Source organism: Coregonus lavaretus (genome assembly GCF_964263955.1).
Source record: "Coregonus lavaretus genome assembly, contig: HAP1_SCAFFOLD_2093, whole genome shotgun sequence".
NCBI classification, from domain to species: Eukaryota; Metazoa; Chordata; class Actinopteri; order Salmoniformes; family Salmonidae; genus Coregonus; species Coregonus lavaretus.
Window position 1 is genome coordinate 57,499 of NW_028157116.1, and position 17,183 is coordinate 74,681.

The 17,183-nt window shown below is 44.8% G+C and overlaps 1 protein-coding gene across 1 annotated transcript in view; it reads left to right on the forward strand.

Annotated features, from left to right (window-relative positions):
- Positions 1–279: 279 nt before the first annotated feature.
- Positions 280–17,183, forward strand: part of LOC311125798 (pleckstrin homology domain-containing family H member 3-like) — a 30,939-nt gene continuing 14,035 nt past the window's right edge. Inside the window, exons 1-2 of the mRNA XM_084199832.1 lie at positions 280–932; positions 10,405–10,460. Of these exons, the coding sequence (XP_084055958.1) occupies positions 798–932; positions 10,405–10,460 (191 nt within the window). The 5' untranslated portion in view covers positions 280–797. The remainder of the gene's footprint in view (positions 933–10,404; positions 10,461–17,183) is intronic.

The window sequence follows — 17,183 nt, forward strand, 5'->3', positions numbered from 1 at the left end:
ATCCCACTCTACTCCCACTTCCTCTGCTGAAAGTGATTTTCTCAAGAATGATGGGCAAGGACGCTAAAGTGGTAGGTCATCAAAGAGACATGTGACGCAAAAGTCTGTTGGTAGATGGGCGTGCCTTGTCTGGGCGTTAGAGTCCAGCCGGTAATATTTCGCATTGGACATGAGGGGACGGCTCGCCCCGCCCATTCAAGGCTGGCTGATCTCTTGCACGCTTTTGTTCAAACTCAAATCAAGTCAGTCATAATCGCCTGCCTACCCTTTAGTTTAGCTATTACACTGTAAAATGTGAATAGCAGCAGACAACAAGAATTTCGCTCTTCATATTGATTTCTTTAGACGGCTCTTATTTACAATGTTCATGGTTTTGTCAGCCAGTAGTGAGTGGTATTTAGGTTTGAAAAGTAGATACATTGGCATTTTAGTTAGCTTGTGATAACGTGCGCGACGATTTCAGATACGAGGTGTCGGGACAAGGCAACAACTATAATTTTGGAAGGACAGATTTGACACAACTTTCAGACTAATTTTCACCAGGTTGAACTCTTGGATAGCCTCTATGTTTCTTCTATAGGCTAGTGTTGGACGGTTCTCTTGGCGTCTGAGTCTGTTTCTCATATTCCCTCTCTGGAAGTCTATGGAGAGAGGCTGTTCAACTTGGATGTTATCCTCAAGCGACTCTGGATTTAGTTACGTACTGTGAGACTTACAAGCGCACCCCCAGAGGCCAGACTTTGAATGTTGACTTTACGACAAGAATAGTCGAAAACACCTAACTTTACCTGATTTGAATGCCTTTGCAAGGATTTTGCTGGTTTCTGTGCTGCAGGCAGGGTTTCAATTTGCTCGGACGGGACTATGGGGAGAAAGAGGAGGAAGAATCTTTTGAGTTGCGCAACAAGGAGGACCTGACTTGCAACGGACATGTAAGTAACCTTATCTGCATGCATTATTAGTATTACCATGTTAATATTATTTGTATGCCCCCTCCTTCCCTATGATGCAGTTATACTGCGTTGTTAAGACCTGTCATACACATCTATGCGTAGCCTATGACCACCTTATAATGTATTATTATCATCTTCCTGACTACTAAATAACAGCCAATATGTCAGTCAGTTGGGAATTTGCTACATAGGGAGAGTTAACATATTATATGCCTTAAAATAACACACCATAAAGGATGACGCTACATGTTTATAAAATGTTAATCAAGCATTTAACTTGTATGGAACATGTTTGAGAGTACACAAAGTAGAAATTGTATTTTAATGTCGTTGCCTACTGACACCTGTAAATGGTATAACATAGTTATAACTAAGCATAGGCTACATAGCCAGCATAAATCATGGTGCATCTTGCTTTGAAGGCCAACACATAAGTGGCAGTTATAAGTTGATGAACCAATTTCATTCCTCACCACAGAGAGGTATAGCTGGCTACATGACTCTTCGTCACACTAGTTACCCACCCTCCTGATTTTGCCCTGAGCACAAGCTCATGAATACACTCACTGCTGGCTATGGATTCAGCAGCAGGAAAACGAAGCGGAGTTGGGCCAGGGCAAGGTCTATCCATGCTAAAATAACATTTGATTAGAACCATATTACATGTTAGAATCCTATCCAACATTGATACACATGGTAACATACAGACATAGGCAGGAATGAGCAGCCTATGTGCACAAAGATAGGCCTAGACTAGAGGTTGTACTAGGTCAGCCTTGTCACAGAGCCCACATTTACAGTTTTGAAGTGGTACCACTACCATCATGCTGACCTGACAGATTCCTTTTCCAGGATATAGGGAGTGTGTCAGGTCATTCATGTGATCTGCTCCCTCCATCACAATAAAATACAATCCCACTGTCATGGATACAGTGCACACAGACAGACAGAATGTGTGTTGATCCCTGTATTTGGCCTGTTCTTTGAAGCCTGGGCAACATTGAGCAATCTCACACAGTGTGATGCAACCAATAAAGCCCAGTGTTGAATGGAATCGATCCTGTGGCATCCGTCCACTCTATGGCAAACAAGACTGTGGCCTTGTCTTCTCTCAGTAATGTTAGTCATCTAATCGGGCACAGAGAGTTCAGCATTGTCCGCCCACTTGTGAGGGGTCATTGTTGCCTTGTATTGAGGTAACCTCTTTACGTCAATCTAGGACACAATGTACTGTACCCTCACATGTCCATTAAAAAGGAGCTTTACCTAGAATTCATCATCAAAGTCAATATTATTGACCGCAGCTCAGCAAGCCGTATAGTTGTAGGCCTAATTCAATATTACTTAATGTTACGCTTTCAGTCATATTTTCTGTGTTGCTTGCAGTGCTTAGCTTGACTTGGGCAGCATATCTTCTCGCACAACATAAGCTAACCACTCCAAGAACATGGTTTGAAAATGTTCCCATCGATCACACACTGAAACACCCATCCAGCAGAATAGTACACTCTCCCCTCCTGTTCACCTCTGAAGATGCTATGAGTGAAAGTCTATATCCATTCATATCATCCCTTCTGTCTGCCAGCTGTTACACACTTTTGTTTTAGAAACTGGAGAGAGATACGTTTTTATGAAAATGGTCTTGAATTGCGATGGATAGGCAGGTCTCTTCCCAGCAGTCCAGCTGCTCTAACAGACTGGTCTGGTCTGGAGATAAGAGGAACATCTGGTGCTCAGGGGGATCCAGAGAGGTGTCAGTACTGGAGAGTTGTTCGTCTTGGCAAACATCCCATGTCTTGATCATTATACACCATCTGTCTGGCAGTGATAGCTAAACAAAATCTCCAACCATGGTCCATTTCCTCAATCGATGCAGGGTTATAGTAGTATGTCTCAGTTAAGGCCGCCTGATGGGCTTAAAGTAAGACACTCTCCACCTCAGTGGAGGCTGCTGAGGGGAGGACGGCTCACAATAATGGCTGGAAAGGAGCTAATGGAATGGCATCAAACACATGGAACCCATGTTTGATGTATTTGATACCATTCCACTAATCCCGCTCCAGACATTACCACAAGCCTGTCCTCCCCAATTAAGGTGCCACCAACCTCCTGTGCTCCACCTCCCACCATATAGCATAACCCCCCCATCCAAACCTAGCCATGCATCTTCAGGCCAAAAATTGTCACCACCCCTTAGCCCCTCAATCATGCCTCTCTTTGTGATTTACAGGAGGGTAAATCCATTTGAGTTCACTCTCTTTTTGACAGCATCCCTTTTAATTTGAACGAAATCTTCCATACATATTTGCCCATTGGAGAAGTACTCAGAAAGTGACTTTTTGGACCTGAATGCCAAAACATTCAAGAGATAAAGGTGCTCAATGATGACTTATTTAGCATACCCCACCATACCATGAGACATCCATGTCTTCATAACTGGAAAATATCAATGGTTGAGATTGATATAATGTAAAAGCTTATAAACAGGGTTGTCAAACTGTTTTATAATTTCTTTAAAAAAATGTTTAAAAAAATAAAAATTGTCATTTTTTAACCTTAATCATCAATTCTCTAAAAACGTGGGAAATTCTATTTTTTTTCATATTCTTATATGTTGTAGCTAAAACCCTATTTTACATCATCTGAGGTATTTGTGTTGTGCCGGCCATCGGTTGAGACACAACATGCTCTTAAATACAGGGTGGGTGTCATGTTTTGGCTGATAAATGTACTAAAATGGGAATCAAATAGACATTTTGACTTTCATATAATACTACAAAGATGGTTGGAGGTCCACACATCAGAGAATGTTGACTTGAAATGGAATATGTTGTTTTACATTTGAGCCTACTGTCAATCCTCCATAGGAAATCTGTTGAAATCATTGAAGGATAGATAATAGTATAGACATGACCAGTTGACATTCGATGGTGTGTGGACCGGCGGCCATCTTTGTGGTTGTAATTAGAACTTTAAAATGTTATATTATTGAAATGACACCCACCCTGTATTCAACAGCCGATGGCCGGCACAACACTAAAACCTCAGATGATGTAAAGTTGGGTCTAAGCTACAACATATGTGAATATGAAAAAAATCGGAGTTTACGCGTTTTTAGATCATTGACATTAAAGATAAAATAAAATGTCAATTTCTATTCAAACATTTTTGTGTAAGAAATTATTAAATAGTTTGACAACCCTGTTTGTAAGCTTTTTAAATGAATTCATATGGATTTACCCAATAGTGCGCTGCACACTTCCTTTCCCAAAAGAGAACAAAGAGAGTACCCTCTAAAGAACATCCCAGTTCAAATCAATAATGATCTAATTTCACATGAATTGTGTCGCCATCCATATTGTATTATCTGGACTACAGTGAGCATAGGCTATGTGAATGAGGGGTGATGGGGGTTTGGCCTATTGTTCATACCACTGCCTTTGGTTTGCTCCAGTGACTTAGGTTATTGTGTGGTCATAGGTTGTCGTGTGGTCATAGGTTATCGTGTGTTCATACCCTTTTCTGCAACAGTAGCCCTAACCTCCCACTTGGGATTTTATCAGCTCCTTAACTACAACTGGACACAACTTCCTAGAAAATATTGATTATTGATTTCCTGCCTACTGCTAATCCTGTTTCCTCCCTGCCTGCCCCCTCTCACTGATGTGTGCTGGATATAGAAACCACCAGTCAATACTACCTGCTGAGCCAACCATTAGACCTCAGCTGACACAGACTAAGCATGCACCATTACAGCACACTCTCCAAAGGCCATCCATCCCAAGGAAAATCTAAGGATTTGTGAACTGTAATATTTAGCTTTCCATGGTGTCAATGGTGGTTTTGGGGGTGGGGTCGGAGGGTGGGTGTCGAAGATGAGTCCTGGTCTGGGGAAAGCCCTACAGGGAAGTTCCACTGTTTACACACTGGCCTCAGTTACATCCAGCGTTTGACAAGCTGCACTTTGAGACAGGAGGTCAGACCTCCCAGGCCTCCCTGTGTGTGTGTGTTGGAAAGTTTTCTCTGTAAAAGCCTGTTAGCTAAATGGTCCCTGCTGCTGCCAGGGATGACCACAGCTACCCACAGGCCTGGTGGAGGAGTGAGGAGTCTCCCCTACGCTCCAGATACATCCATCCAACATCTTCACCACCACCACCATCTCCTACGTCGGCGTTTTCCTCTGCGGTGCCAAGAAGGGCTGTGAAGTGTAAAAGCCGTAATACTGAAACCATGGAGTGACGTGCTGTACCCGGCCTTTGCTCCAGCTGAGGTTGGAGGCATGAGTCAGTTGTGACGCTTGTGCAGGCTTGGCTGGCAGAGCAGTCCCTGCCTGGGCCAGTTCAGAACCTTTCCCCTGCATGTTTACAATCCGGATTCAAAGAAATTGCTCTCCCAACAGCTGCCCAAACAGTCAGGCAGACTGAGCTGAATGCCTCCAGTGTTGAGATAGCCAGGGCACTAATTTTAGGAAAGGACATCCGTCATTCTCTCTCCCTTCCAGGTTTCCACGTAAATCTCAGCATTCTGCTAGATGCAATGTGAAGTTAGGCCTAGCTATGTTTGCCACCGGGCAACGCGCCCGTCTACGACAGCTGCCAGCGTTACCGGGAAGAAACAGGCCCTGGCTTGCCCAAATGTGGGTCCCGTTAACCGGGCTACGGCGATGCCCCTGCCCTCCCCTCCTCCCTCTTTATTAAAAAAGAGTCTTCAGAGGTGTTACGGTACACTGGTTTATATTTGGTTTCCGTTGCGTCGCGGCCTCACCACCTTCAGGCCACACATCTGGTCCTCAGGCTGGCGTTGGCAGAGCCCGAACATTTCATCCTGGTTACTCAGCCTCCCAGGAGAGCTGCAGGGCCAGGCAGGGGAAGGAGGGAGGAGGGAGGAGGGGGTGGTGGTGGATGAGGGCCAGAGGGGAGCGGAAGTGAGCCACGGAACGAATACATCACGGCATCTCTCCCGCCCTCCTTCCCAGCCCCGCTCCAGTCCCGGATGATTCATCCCCTGCCTGCCCTCTCTTACACTCTCTCCAGCGAGATCAAGTCTGCCAGACTTCTGAATAGCCATTCCCTCCTTTTTTGGGGGGGGGGGGCACGAGGGATCGACAGGGGGGGACGCTTTCAACTTACTCTTGAAAGTTGTAATAGTGGAATGCACAAGGTGCAATTTCGAAATTAGATAATGCATTATCAGTTTTCCTCTTGTCATGTTAGTCATTACATACTATTTATAACTTGTCAGTAATGTCCAGATCAACTAGCTCATGTCAGCTAACATTATTCAGCTAGGTTTTTAGCCCATAGATTTTGTTGTAATGTTTGAGTCACTCAAATATCACATGAATACACATTAGACATGGCAAAATGTATAGAATTGCAAGAAAATGAGCTTTAAAACTGCAACATTTTCCTGAGTGAAAAAGTTTGGGAGCCTCTGGCCTAGATAAACAGACAGGGGTAATAATGTTCAGTGACAGTGTTCTTTTCTTAGAGAGTACCTACTCAAAATAAGACTGTGGAGGATTTATTTATTGGATTTATAAGCAGACTTGCTATATGGCAATTGGCAAACAGTGACTTCAGTCAGTTCAGTCACCAGTTCCCTCTCTGTTAGACATGGCAGGCTCAGGCTGTGCCATGGTGTGAGCAGAATGTCTAGAGAACGGGACTTGGCCAGACAGTTGAGGGTCGACAAGAGGGCCAAGCAGAGCCAGGAGCAGGGGAGGGCCACAGCCCGCTCGAGCCTCATTCACAAATTGCTTTACGACACCATTCAGTTATTCCTGTCGGGCTCGTCTGACGTTTACAGTACCTCTCCCTGGGTTAAACTTTAACTCAATCATATTACCCACACCTTTTTCTTATCCTTTCATTTGACCTCCGGCCCTCCGCCCGGCGTCTACCCTCATACAGAGCGCGTACTGTAAAGTACCCACATACAGCGCGCGTACTGTAAAGTACCCTCATACAGCACGCGTACTGTAAAGTACCCTCATTCAGAGTGCGTACTGTAAAGTACCCTCATACAGAGCGCGTACTGTAAAGTAGTAGTTGGGTTTTTCTTTACCCATTTTTGTCTTCCTTTCTGAAGCACTTTGCAGCGTGTGTTTGCAGATGCAGAGTCCTAAACTTAGCAGACCCAGCAGTAAAATGTGGTGTTTGAACAGTGAGAGGCCCAGAGCTGACCTGGATAGTGTTTCAGGTAGGCCAGAACCCCGGGCCGGACTAGGCCGCCGCAGGGCCTCCCTCAAGGCTGTGACTCCTCAGAGACAAAAACACAGGCCACAGAAACACACAGCGCACCACGGACACGGGCCAACTGGATCACAGGCTAGCTCTGATGAGGTTTTCCAAGGTCAGGCTAGGAATCCTAAGGGCCCATATGCAGTAAGAAAAATGGCTGCTTCACAGGGCATCCCAGAATGAATAGTCCACTGTTCCACCGTGAAAATTGATTTAACTTGACTGCTAGCAGGGGCTCTGTGTATTCAGTTGACACAGCCCACCTCAGCTCCCATAAGACCAACTTGGTGAGAGGAGTGTTACTTTACAGATGGATTGGATTTTGTAGTCATTCAATGTGGGCTATAAGTTGTGATCGATGTCCAGCTGTTTCTTTCCTAAACAACAAGCTAGTAGCCACTGCAACAATGTACTGTAAAACAGGCATGTCTCTCAGTGCAAGGTAGAGAGAGGGGTGAGGATAGACATTTACATTTACATTTACGTCATTTAGCAGACGCTCTTATCCAGAGCGACTTACAAATTGGTGCATTCACCTTATAGCCAGTGGGATAAACACTTTACAATATGTTTTCTTTTTTTTTCTTTTTTTTTCTTTCTTTGGGGTGGGGTAAGGGGGGGTAGAAGGATTACTTTATCCTATCCCAGGTATTCCTTAAAGAGGTGGGGTTTCAAGTGTCTCCGGAAGGTGGTGAGTGACTCTGCTGTCCTGGCGTCGTGAGGGAGCTTGTTCCACCATTGGGGTGCCAGAGCAGCGAACAGTTTTGACTGGGCTGAGCGGGAACTGTGTTTCCGCAGAGGTAGGGGGGCCAGCAGGCCAGAGGTGGATGAACGCAATGCCCTCGTTTGGGTGTAAGGACTGATCAGAGCCTGAAGGTACGGAGGTGCCGTTCCCCTCACAGCTCCGTAGGCAAGCACCATGGTCTTGTAGCAGATGCGAGCTTCAGACGGCTGTTTAAGAGGAAAAGTACTGTACAGTGAAATGATGTTGGCCCCTCATTGTCATTTTCCAGGAAATGAAAAAAAGGTCTCTGCTTAATCATCAGTGCAGTTAAAGTAGAAACAGGAGTCTGTCTACACCCTCATTTATGGGCCTAGTCTGTTTGTCTCCCTGGTCTGGCCTCTCGGTCTCTCGGTCTCTCGGTCTCTCGGTCTCTCGGTCCCTCGGTCTCTCTCGGTCTCTCGGGCTCTCTCTCTCTCTCTCTCTCTCTCTCTCTCTTCTCTCCCTCTCTCTCTCTCTCTCGTCTCTCTCTCTCTCTCTCTCTCCTCTCTCTCTCTCTCTCTCTCCTCTCTCTCTCTCTCTCTCTCTCTCTCTCTCTCTCTCTCTCTCTCTCTCTCTCTCTCTCTCTCTCTCTCTCTCTCTCTCTCTCTCTCTCTCTCTCTCTGTGTCTCTCTCTGACAGAGGAGTGCCATTAGCATGTGAGGGTAGGCTATACTGTGTTACAGCCTTGCTGGTCAAGTGACCTAAAGGTTCATGTGCTCTGGCTAGAAGTGTTTGCTAAGCAGAAAAGTGATTTATTTCTGTTGGTTTACTTTGACACTGTACCAACATTAGTCTTATGGAACTTGAATATATCATTTTCTCATTTGTGTGTTTATACAACAATAATTCAGAGGTTAAACAAAGAAATACACATACAGCTGTGTGAGATAGGAGTGCGACCGACCACAAATAATATTTTATGTTAGTCGCCTTTTTCACAGAACGGCTGGATGTGTATAAAAGGGTGTAGGGTGTGTGTTGAGCTAAAGCACAAAATCATCCTCTGTTCTGGCTCCTGTTAAATGAGCCTCTTTTGCATGCATATTTCTACCACATCTCACCCTTGCACGTGAAAGCCAACCATTACAAGAACAGAGCAGCTATGTGCCTGGTGTGGCTGCCAGGAAAGGCAGACTGCATGCTATACTGTAACACACAGGGCTGGCTGGGGGGCAAACCTTCAGGGGGGCAATCACCCACATCTAGACCTAGACTACCTGGGAACTTACCTGGGAACTACCTTTTTTGTGGAGAGCATGATTTGCCTACCATGCTAACTGTCATAGCACATTAACTAGCCTACCTCAAATCTCTACAGGGTTATCTACCTTGAACTGATGGGTCCGTTGCTCTCTCAGACACCCCTCACTAAACATGTATGTTGTAATCAGAATGCAGACTCTTCCCAGCTAGCACATAACGTTATGAGAACCATATGTTTCTTAGATCTTGGTGAGAGGGTGGTGGTCCTACGGTTATTTTGCATACAACCTTCCCAAAGCCTTATTTGAATGGTGCAGGATAGTTGCTTGGCTTTGGAACATTCTAAGCACATTTAAGGAACTTTACAAAATCTACAAAAATCTTGGTATTTAATTTCCTAAAAGTTAAAACACGGTTACATTTAATTTCAATTTGGTAATGTTCTAGGAACGTTCTCAAACTGGTTTAACAATTGGCAATATTATAAGTTCAGAGAATATTAAGAAACAACGTTCTTCTGTGAAAATGTCAGTACTTCAGCATAACGCTACCTAAAGGTTTCCTCATGGTTCTATTTAAAGTCATGTTCTCACATTGTTCCGAGAACGTTAAGAAACAACGTTCTTCTGTGGGAATTTCAGTACTTCAGCATTAACGTTTCTACAGGTTTCCTCATGGTTCTATTTAAAGTCATGTTCTCACATTGTTCAGAGAATGTTAAGAAACAACGTTAATAAAGGGGAATATATATATAAAAAACATGGGGATTGGAAGTGATGCAGACAATTACATTGATGGAACTTACAATCTATCTGCAATATTAAGCTGATCTACCCCCCAAAAAAGAAACAACTTTCTTCTGTGGGACAGTTAACCCAAACTATGCTATCAGGGTTATTAAAAGTCTTATTAAAACATGTTCTCAGAACATTATTTTTATTACCTTCAAACAACCTATCATTTCCGTTCTCAGAACATTAATAAAACCTCTCAGGAAAACGTTCAGAAACCATAGTAAAATGTTCTCAAAACCTCCCTGCAACCTAAATATGAATGTTCCCAGAACAGGCGAATTTTCACTTCCGTTCTCAGAACATAAAAAAAAAATCTGTTTTACCGGTCAGGAAACTTATGGCTTCGTTCCCAGAACCAATGTGAAACCAAAAACGTACGTGTCCACAACTTTCAAGAAACCAAATGTGCTAGCTGGGTTAAGTGTTTTTTTTGTTGCTTATTTTCACAGGGTCCACTTGAGGTGACTCTCTCTCAGCCGACTCGCACAGCCAATGGGACAAACGGGTAAGTTGTTTGTGTGTGTGTTTGTGTGTTTGTGTATGCCTGAGTGAGCACACGGGTAAATTGTTTGTGTGTGTGTTTGTGTGTTTGTGTATGCCTGAGTGAGCACACGTTGTGCTGCTTTTAGGATGTCAGTGTTCCAGTTTTTCAGAACGTTTACATCAAAAGTTCCTCTATAGCTCTTGATGTTCATGTATGATTCTGTGTAGAATGATCCGTCACCAAGCACAGGCATCATAAGTACCCAATCTCTTTATCTTTTACTTCCCCCTACGGTTCATGGGGTTTATCATATAGTATGCCTGACCACACACGCACACACACACACACACATGCAGAAGTAGGATCTTAATTTGAGCCAATTTGCTACAGCAGAAAAATGATCCTGCAGCAACAAGACATGTGAATTATAATGTGGATTATAATGAATGGTTATTTTTGTAGGGGTTGATACATTTTTAGTAAGGGAAAACCTCAAATACACTACAAGTTCTCCTGCAACAGGGTGATCAAATTAAGATGATATATCTGTAGTACACGCCGCTACCAGATTCGCAGGCCATGTGTCAGCAAGAGACAGGGTGACTCTCACACCCGGGAGCAAGATAAGACAAACACACACACACACGGACCACTTGACCTCCACCAGCAGCAGAGGTCGTGGCGGTCTAAAGACGTGATGTCAGTGTGGGATGGTGGTGGTGGAGGGGAGATGAGGGATGTCAGTCCTCAGGCTTGCACCACACTATCAGTCAGGCATCACATCCATATCTACCCCCTCCCTCACTCCCAGGCAATCTCAATCTCAGGCCTCTCAGAGCACAGACAGTTTGGAGTGAGTGAAAAGCCCTAGAATTATATAACGTAGCTAATGAACGGTATACATGCCGGATAATGTCACAACTCGCTACAAGAGGACAACTCAAACAGGAAAGGGAGAGGGAGGAGGGCTGAGGGAGCGGTGAGCCTCGAGTCAGACGGGACATGCAACCTCCCGAGGGAGGGAGGGAGGGAGGGAAGACAGGGTGAGCGAGGTTACTCAATCTCACTTCAGGAACACACCCTGGAGGGGCGAGGCTGGCGCAAGCGTGTGTGTGTGTATGTGTGTGTTGCCACCTCTGCAGAGCAGAGAAGAGCGGGAGGCCTCAGAGCTGTCACACAGGTGATTTACTTTTGGCTCTGTAGGGAGTGTGTTAAATAACTGACTGACTATAATCATCACACTAAGAATTATGTGCTGGGGTACACAACCATTACCTGGCCACACCTATCTAATGGCCCATTTCAAAGCAGGGAGGAGATTTATTCGCACAGATTAGACCAGTTTAATTTGTTTTTTTAGGGGCCCATTGAGAGTGAATTTAGAAAATTCAAGGCATGAAATTCAGTCACAAGTGAATGTAGGCTAAGCAGAATAGATCTGTATTGAAAAGCGCTGTAATATTGAAGGGATGTGGAGGGTTTGTACTATTCTGCAAGTGAGCGTCATAGATTTATGGTCGTCCGGAATATGAAAAGTATAGGCTCCAACAGGACATCCCACACCTCCGTCTGTGTGCAGTAACCTTTATAGCACCTCAATTTGAACATTAGTCATGTCATGTAGTCGCTATTACTCATTACGAGCCCTGCAGGCTTCTCTGTGAGCATGTTCTGTTCTGCGGTTAGAAAGCTTCTCCAGAGCAGCTCAGTGGGCGTAGTTACATGTGTATTCACGTCCACAGTGTCTAGTGTGAAGTGAACAAAGCCTGTGGTTCGCTAGGTTGATTGTTGTGATACCGCAGAGAGAGAGGAGACAGGTGTGGGATCAGATGGGAAGGCTGGCATGTGCCCATATGGGCAACATAGGTCTAGACTACCAGTCAAAAGTTTGGACACACCTACTCATTCAAGGGTCTACATTGTAGAATAATAGTGAAGACATCAAAACTATGAAATAACACATATGGAATCATGTAGTAACCAACAAAGTAATCAGCAGCAGTCAGGCCCATGATGTCTAACAGAGGCCTGTCATACAACCCTAACCCATACAGTCTGTCTGGTGCCTTTATGAAATGCCTCCATGGCCTAAATGTGCCCATCAGCCTACTGCCTGCCCCTCAAACAGGACAGGAGCCTCTCGCTCACATGTATCCATATCTGTCTCACATCATCTCTATTTTCTCCCCACTACTTCCCTCTCCCGCCTCAACTGAGCCCCTCGTTGGCAGCCCAGAGACAGAGGAGTGGGATGCTAGGAGACACACAGGAGGCAGAACACAGTGGCACCACTGAGGGCAGCTCTCGCTAGCTTTTTTACCTCTCTCTCTCTCTCTCTCTCTCTCTCTCTCTCTCTCTCTCTCTTCTCTCTCTCTCTCTCTCTCTCTTTCTCTCTCTCTCTCTCTCTCTCTCGGTTTCTTTCTCTCTGTCCCTTCTATGAAACACACTCTCTCTGTCAAGACCATGACTTGCTGTGGGATGCCAGACAATGATGGCTGGAAGAGACTGAAAGAGACAGTGTTTACGACTGTCTTTGGAAGTGTGTGTGTGTGTGTGTGTGTGTGTGTGTGTATCTGTGTGTTCCAAGAAGTCCTTGGATGTGGTCTGTGTGGTAATTGCCTGTGTGTGTCAGTACTCAGACAGAACTAGGAGCTCTTATGTCAGCTCTCCATACTAATCTAACCATGACAGGTTTATTAAGTTGACCGGCAGCGCAGCTTCAAGTGCCAAGATATCAAGGCTTTGTTAATGCAGCTTACACTCTATTCATGCTCCTGAAATGCATTGTTTTCCTCCCTTCACATGCACATTGTCAATGTCACATACAAGCATGCATGCCCACACACACACACACACACACACACACACACACACACACACACACACACTTCCTGTCCTCTCCCTCCGGTTTTCCCCCTGATTTTCTCTCCCCTCTGCCTAGTCCAGAATTCCTTGGCAGTGGTCTTGAGTAAACAGTGTATTTTTAGAGCTGGGAGGTCATATAGGCCCACTCTTAATCACCACATTCCCATTTTCCCACCAGCCCCCTCCGTCTCAGCTCAGACAGAGGCCCAGCCAGGCACACTGGAGACGGAGAGGGGAGGAGGATAGGATGGGGACTTGAGAGAAAGATGGGCCTCTTCCCTCCCTCCACAGATACCACAAAGAGACTATCTGTGATTGCTCATTACCTACTTACAGTATGTGTTGTATTTGAAGGTTTCCCCAGAGACCAGTGTTTGTCTAAAAAGCCTCTGTTATTTGACAGTTGCTCATGTGTTTGTTCAGATGTCTAAAAAAGTCTGGGTAACTTGCATCGCTTTCACTACTGTACATGAGCCATGGTTTAAAGCTGGACATTGACCTCCTGGTTGAGCTCATTTACATTTACATTTAAGTCATTTAGCAGACGCTCTTATCCAGAGCGACTTACAGAAGCAATTAGGGTTAAGTGCCTTGCTCAAGGGCACATCGACAGATTTTTCACCTAGTCGGCTCGGGGATTAGAACCAGCAACCTTTCGGTTACTGACACAACGCTCTTAACCACTAAGCCACCTGCCGCTCATCATAGCCATGTGTGTTGTGCGATGCGGCTGTTTTACACCCCCAGTTAGTCTTACCCCAGAGCAAGGACACTGGGTTTTTACAACTTTAATTAACATCCCGTTGCTTTAATTTGATCTGGACCAAAATCAATTACTCATCAGCTCGGCTACTCAGGCCTCCACGAGTCTGACTGAATGGTAGACTCAACAGACTCAGAACGCCCAACCCTCTGCTCATATATTTAGTCCAGAGAGGACATCTGAAAAAAACAAGATCCCCTTGTTATGTCGAGATCACATCTTATTTATCTCATGATCACGACATAACAAAAGTTGTTTTGTCGAGATCACGAGATAATCAAAAGTACCAAGCATCATCCATTAATTTGTTCAGATGCACGATAACCACCTCATTTACATTTAAGTCATTTAGCAGACGCTCTTATCCAGAGCGACTTACAAATAGGAGCCCTGTGACTGCGTTGATCGCAATGCGCTTGTGGGGCATTTAAGCCCTGAACGATGCCTGACAGACAGCGCTGTCTCCCAGGCTGCGTGCCGCCCCCAAGACCACAGCCAATCACATGCAAGGAACAACACAGCTAATTTGGCTTGTCTTGTGAGCTAGCTAGTTAGCTCTTAGCTCAAGGTAAGGGACATTTTAGCTCGTTAACATGCTCCAAACACAAATGAAAGCACAATAGCATGAAATGTACCATACCTTAGTGTAGCAATCAATAAAAACGTATGCGCTGATCCATACTCTTACTCTATCATCAATACGTCCCCTCCTATTTATAGAGTTTATCTCGTGATCTCGGCAAAATAACTTTTGTTATGTTGTAATCATGAGATAAATAAATTGTAATCTCAACGTAACGAGATCTTTTTTTTATTATTCATATGGCCTCTCTGGACTTCCGTATATATTAGTGTGTCTTCCATCAATATGAAGCATATCAGAGATGTATATTGTCCACTCAGATCAGAAATGAGGATGCCTTGTTAGCTGGATCTGATCAGTTGCTTTATTTCCTTCCTGTTGAGTGATTGTGAAAGAGAGCGGCAGCGTGAGATTGAAACTAGGCCACACAGAGAGAGAGAGCGAGAGAGAGCCCAGTGGTGGTGATAATCACTGATCAAATAGAATATTGAGCAGTCAATCAGACTTATATTTGTTCGCCCACTCTTACTCAGCCACATGAGACAACACACACACACACACACACACACACACACACACACACACACACACACACACACACACACACACACACACACACACACACACACACACACACACACACATGAAGTATTGACACACAGGCACACAAATACACAGAGATAAGAAATGTGTGCTGTTAAATTGTGTATCAGAAGTACAGTGTATGGGGGAATGTGCATATTTGCATTCACCCAAAAGATAATTATTAATTTCCCTCAGTCCCCCTCTCTCTCTCCCTCTGGCACTCCCTCTCTCCTACTCTTTCTACTTCCGCCTCTCTCTTCCCTCTCTCTCTTTCTTTGTTAGTTAGCTTCCCGTTTATGTGGGGCAAACAGATGGTTTTGCTTAGCGTGCTGGTGTTAGGCCTACAGTGGAGAGACCGGAGGGGAGAGGGGGAGAAAAAGAAAGAGAGAGAGAGAGATTTAGAGGAAGAGAGAGAGATATGCCATCTGAGCTGCAGGACTTTTCCGTGTGTTCCCTTACACTTCCGTAAACAAAGCACCACAAGGGTATTTTTCCTTCTCTCACCAAATTCCTGACATCTCAAACACAGAAACCTCCTCAGGACAATGCTGGAGTGGTGCCTTACACGTCAGACCATAGATTGCTTACTCACAACAACAAATCAATTGAAATGTTTGAATATTCAACAAAAACCTGAAACATGAGCAGGTTAATATGGGAGTGTCTTGTCTCCTAGTCTCTTCTCCCACCTTCAGCCCTCCCTGACTGTGTCTTGGTCTCTCCACGGGGGTGTATTATAGTGATGGGGGGGTTCTGTTGGTCTGCTCTCCCTCCATGCCGTCTAATCCCTGTGTCAAATTGTTTCCTGGCCTCCACAGGAAGTCAGCACTCAAGGCCCCTCCGTCACGGCCTCAGCCGGGGCTTCTGGGAACGCGGGGGTGGGGGGAGAAGGAGGAGGGGGGCTACTGGACAGCTGTGGAAACCCCAGAGCCTCATCTGTCAGAGTGCCAACATGTTTCCCCAGCTGCACTACAGCTACACCCCCAACCCCCTCTACCCTCCACCCACCCACCACCAGGGCTCTCTCCCATGAAATGAAACCAGCCTGGGCCACTAACCCCCCACCCCTGAGCCCCGACTCCCCCCTCCATCCGGCCATGGAAGCTTGTTTTGGATAGTTGGTTCACACCACTCATTCACAAGCCCCTCTTTACTCAATTAGCAGAGTTTAAGCACTACTTTGGGACAGTGTGGGCAACTGGGCGCAGATCTGCCTGTTAAAACCTCTAAATGTCTAAGCATTTGTGGAGGGGGGGGGGGGGGTTCTACTGAGCTAACATATGGAATTGTTTTAAGATGGTGATACCATGGATCATTTATCAATTTAAAATAATTTTAGGACCCCTGTAGATACTGTATAAAACATATAATATAGAATTTGGCCTTTACTACTATAGCCCATAGAAACGCATTGAATAACGCATTAATAAATGGCAAAACAGACAAAAAACGAATCATAAGGAATAAGGTAAATGAGTAATTGAAGTCTGTCCTATATCCAGGAGATATAAGAAAGCTCAGGAAATATTTTTGTTTTTTGGACATACATTTAACCTCTTTTTTGGGGAGGCACAAAACTACCTTCATACTTCCATTCATTTTTTAAACCGGTAACAGTTTATATTCAGACGAGTCCTGTGAAACTTGTGGGGGTCGTAGAGCAAAACCATTGTGTTCGTGAGAGTCTCATCTTTCTATAGAGTGGTCATATTAGTTAGTTGGATGCTACAGACGTTTTCGTGAGAAGACAGATTTTTCGGGATGTCTCCTGGTTCTGACAAATAGCGCTGTAGCTCTGCTACTTTTCACCGCAGATGCAGAAGGGCGACATAGGCGAATGTGGTGGATTGAGACGCAGCCTATGCAGAAAAAGATATCTCTAGCTTAAATTGACAGATGTATTATGTTAGAATGTGTCAATAGACTCTTCAGGAATCATTATTAAAGG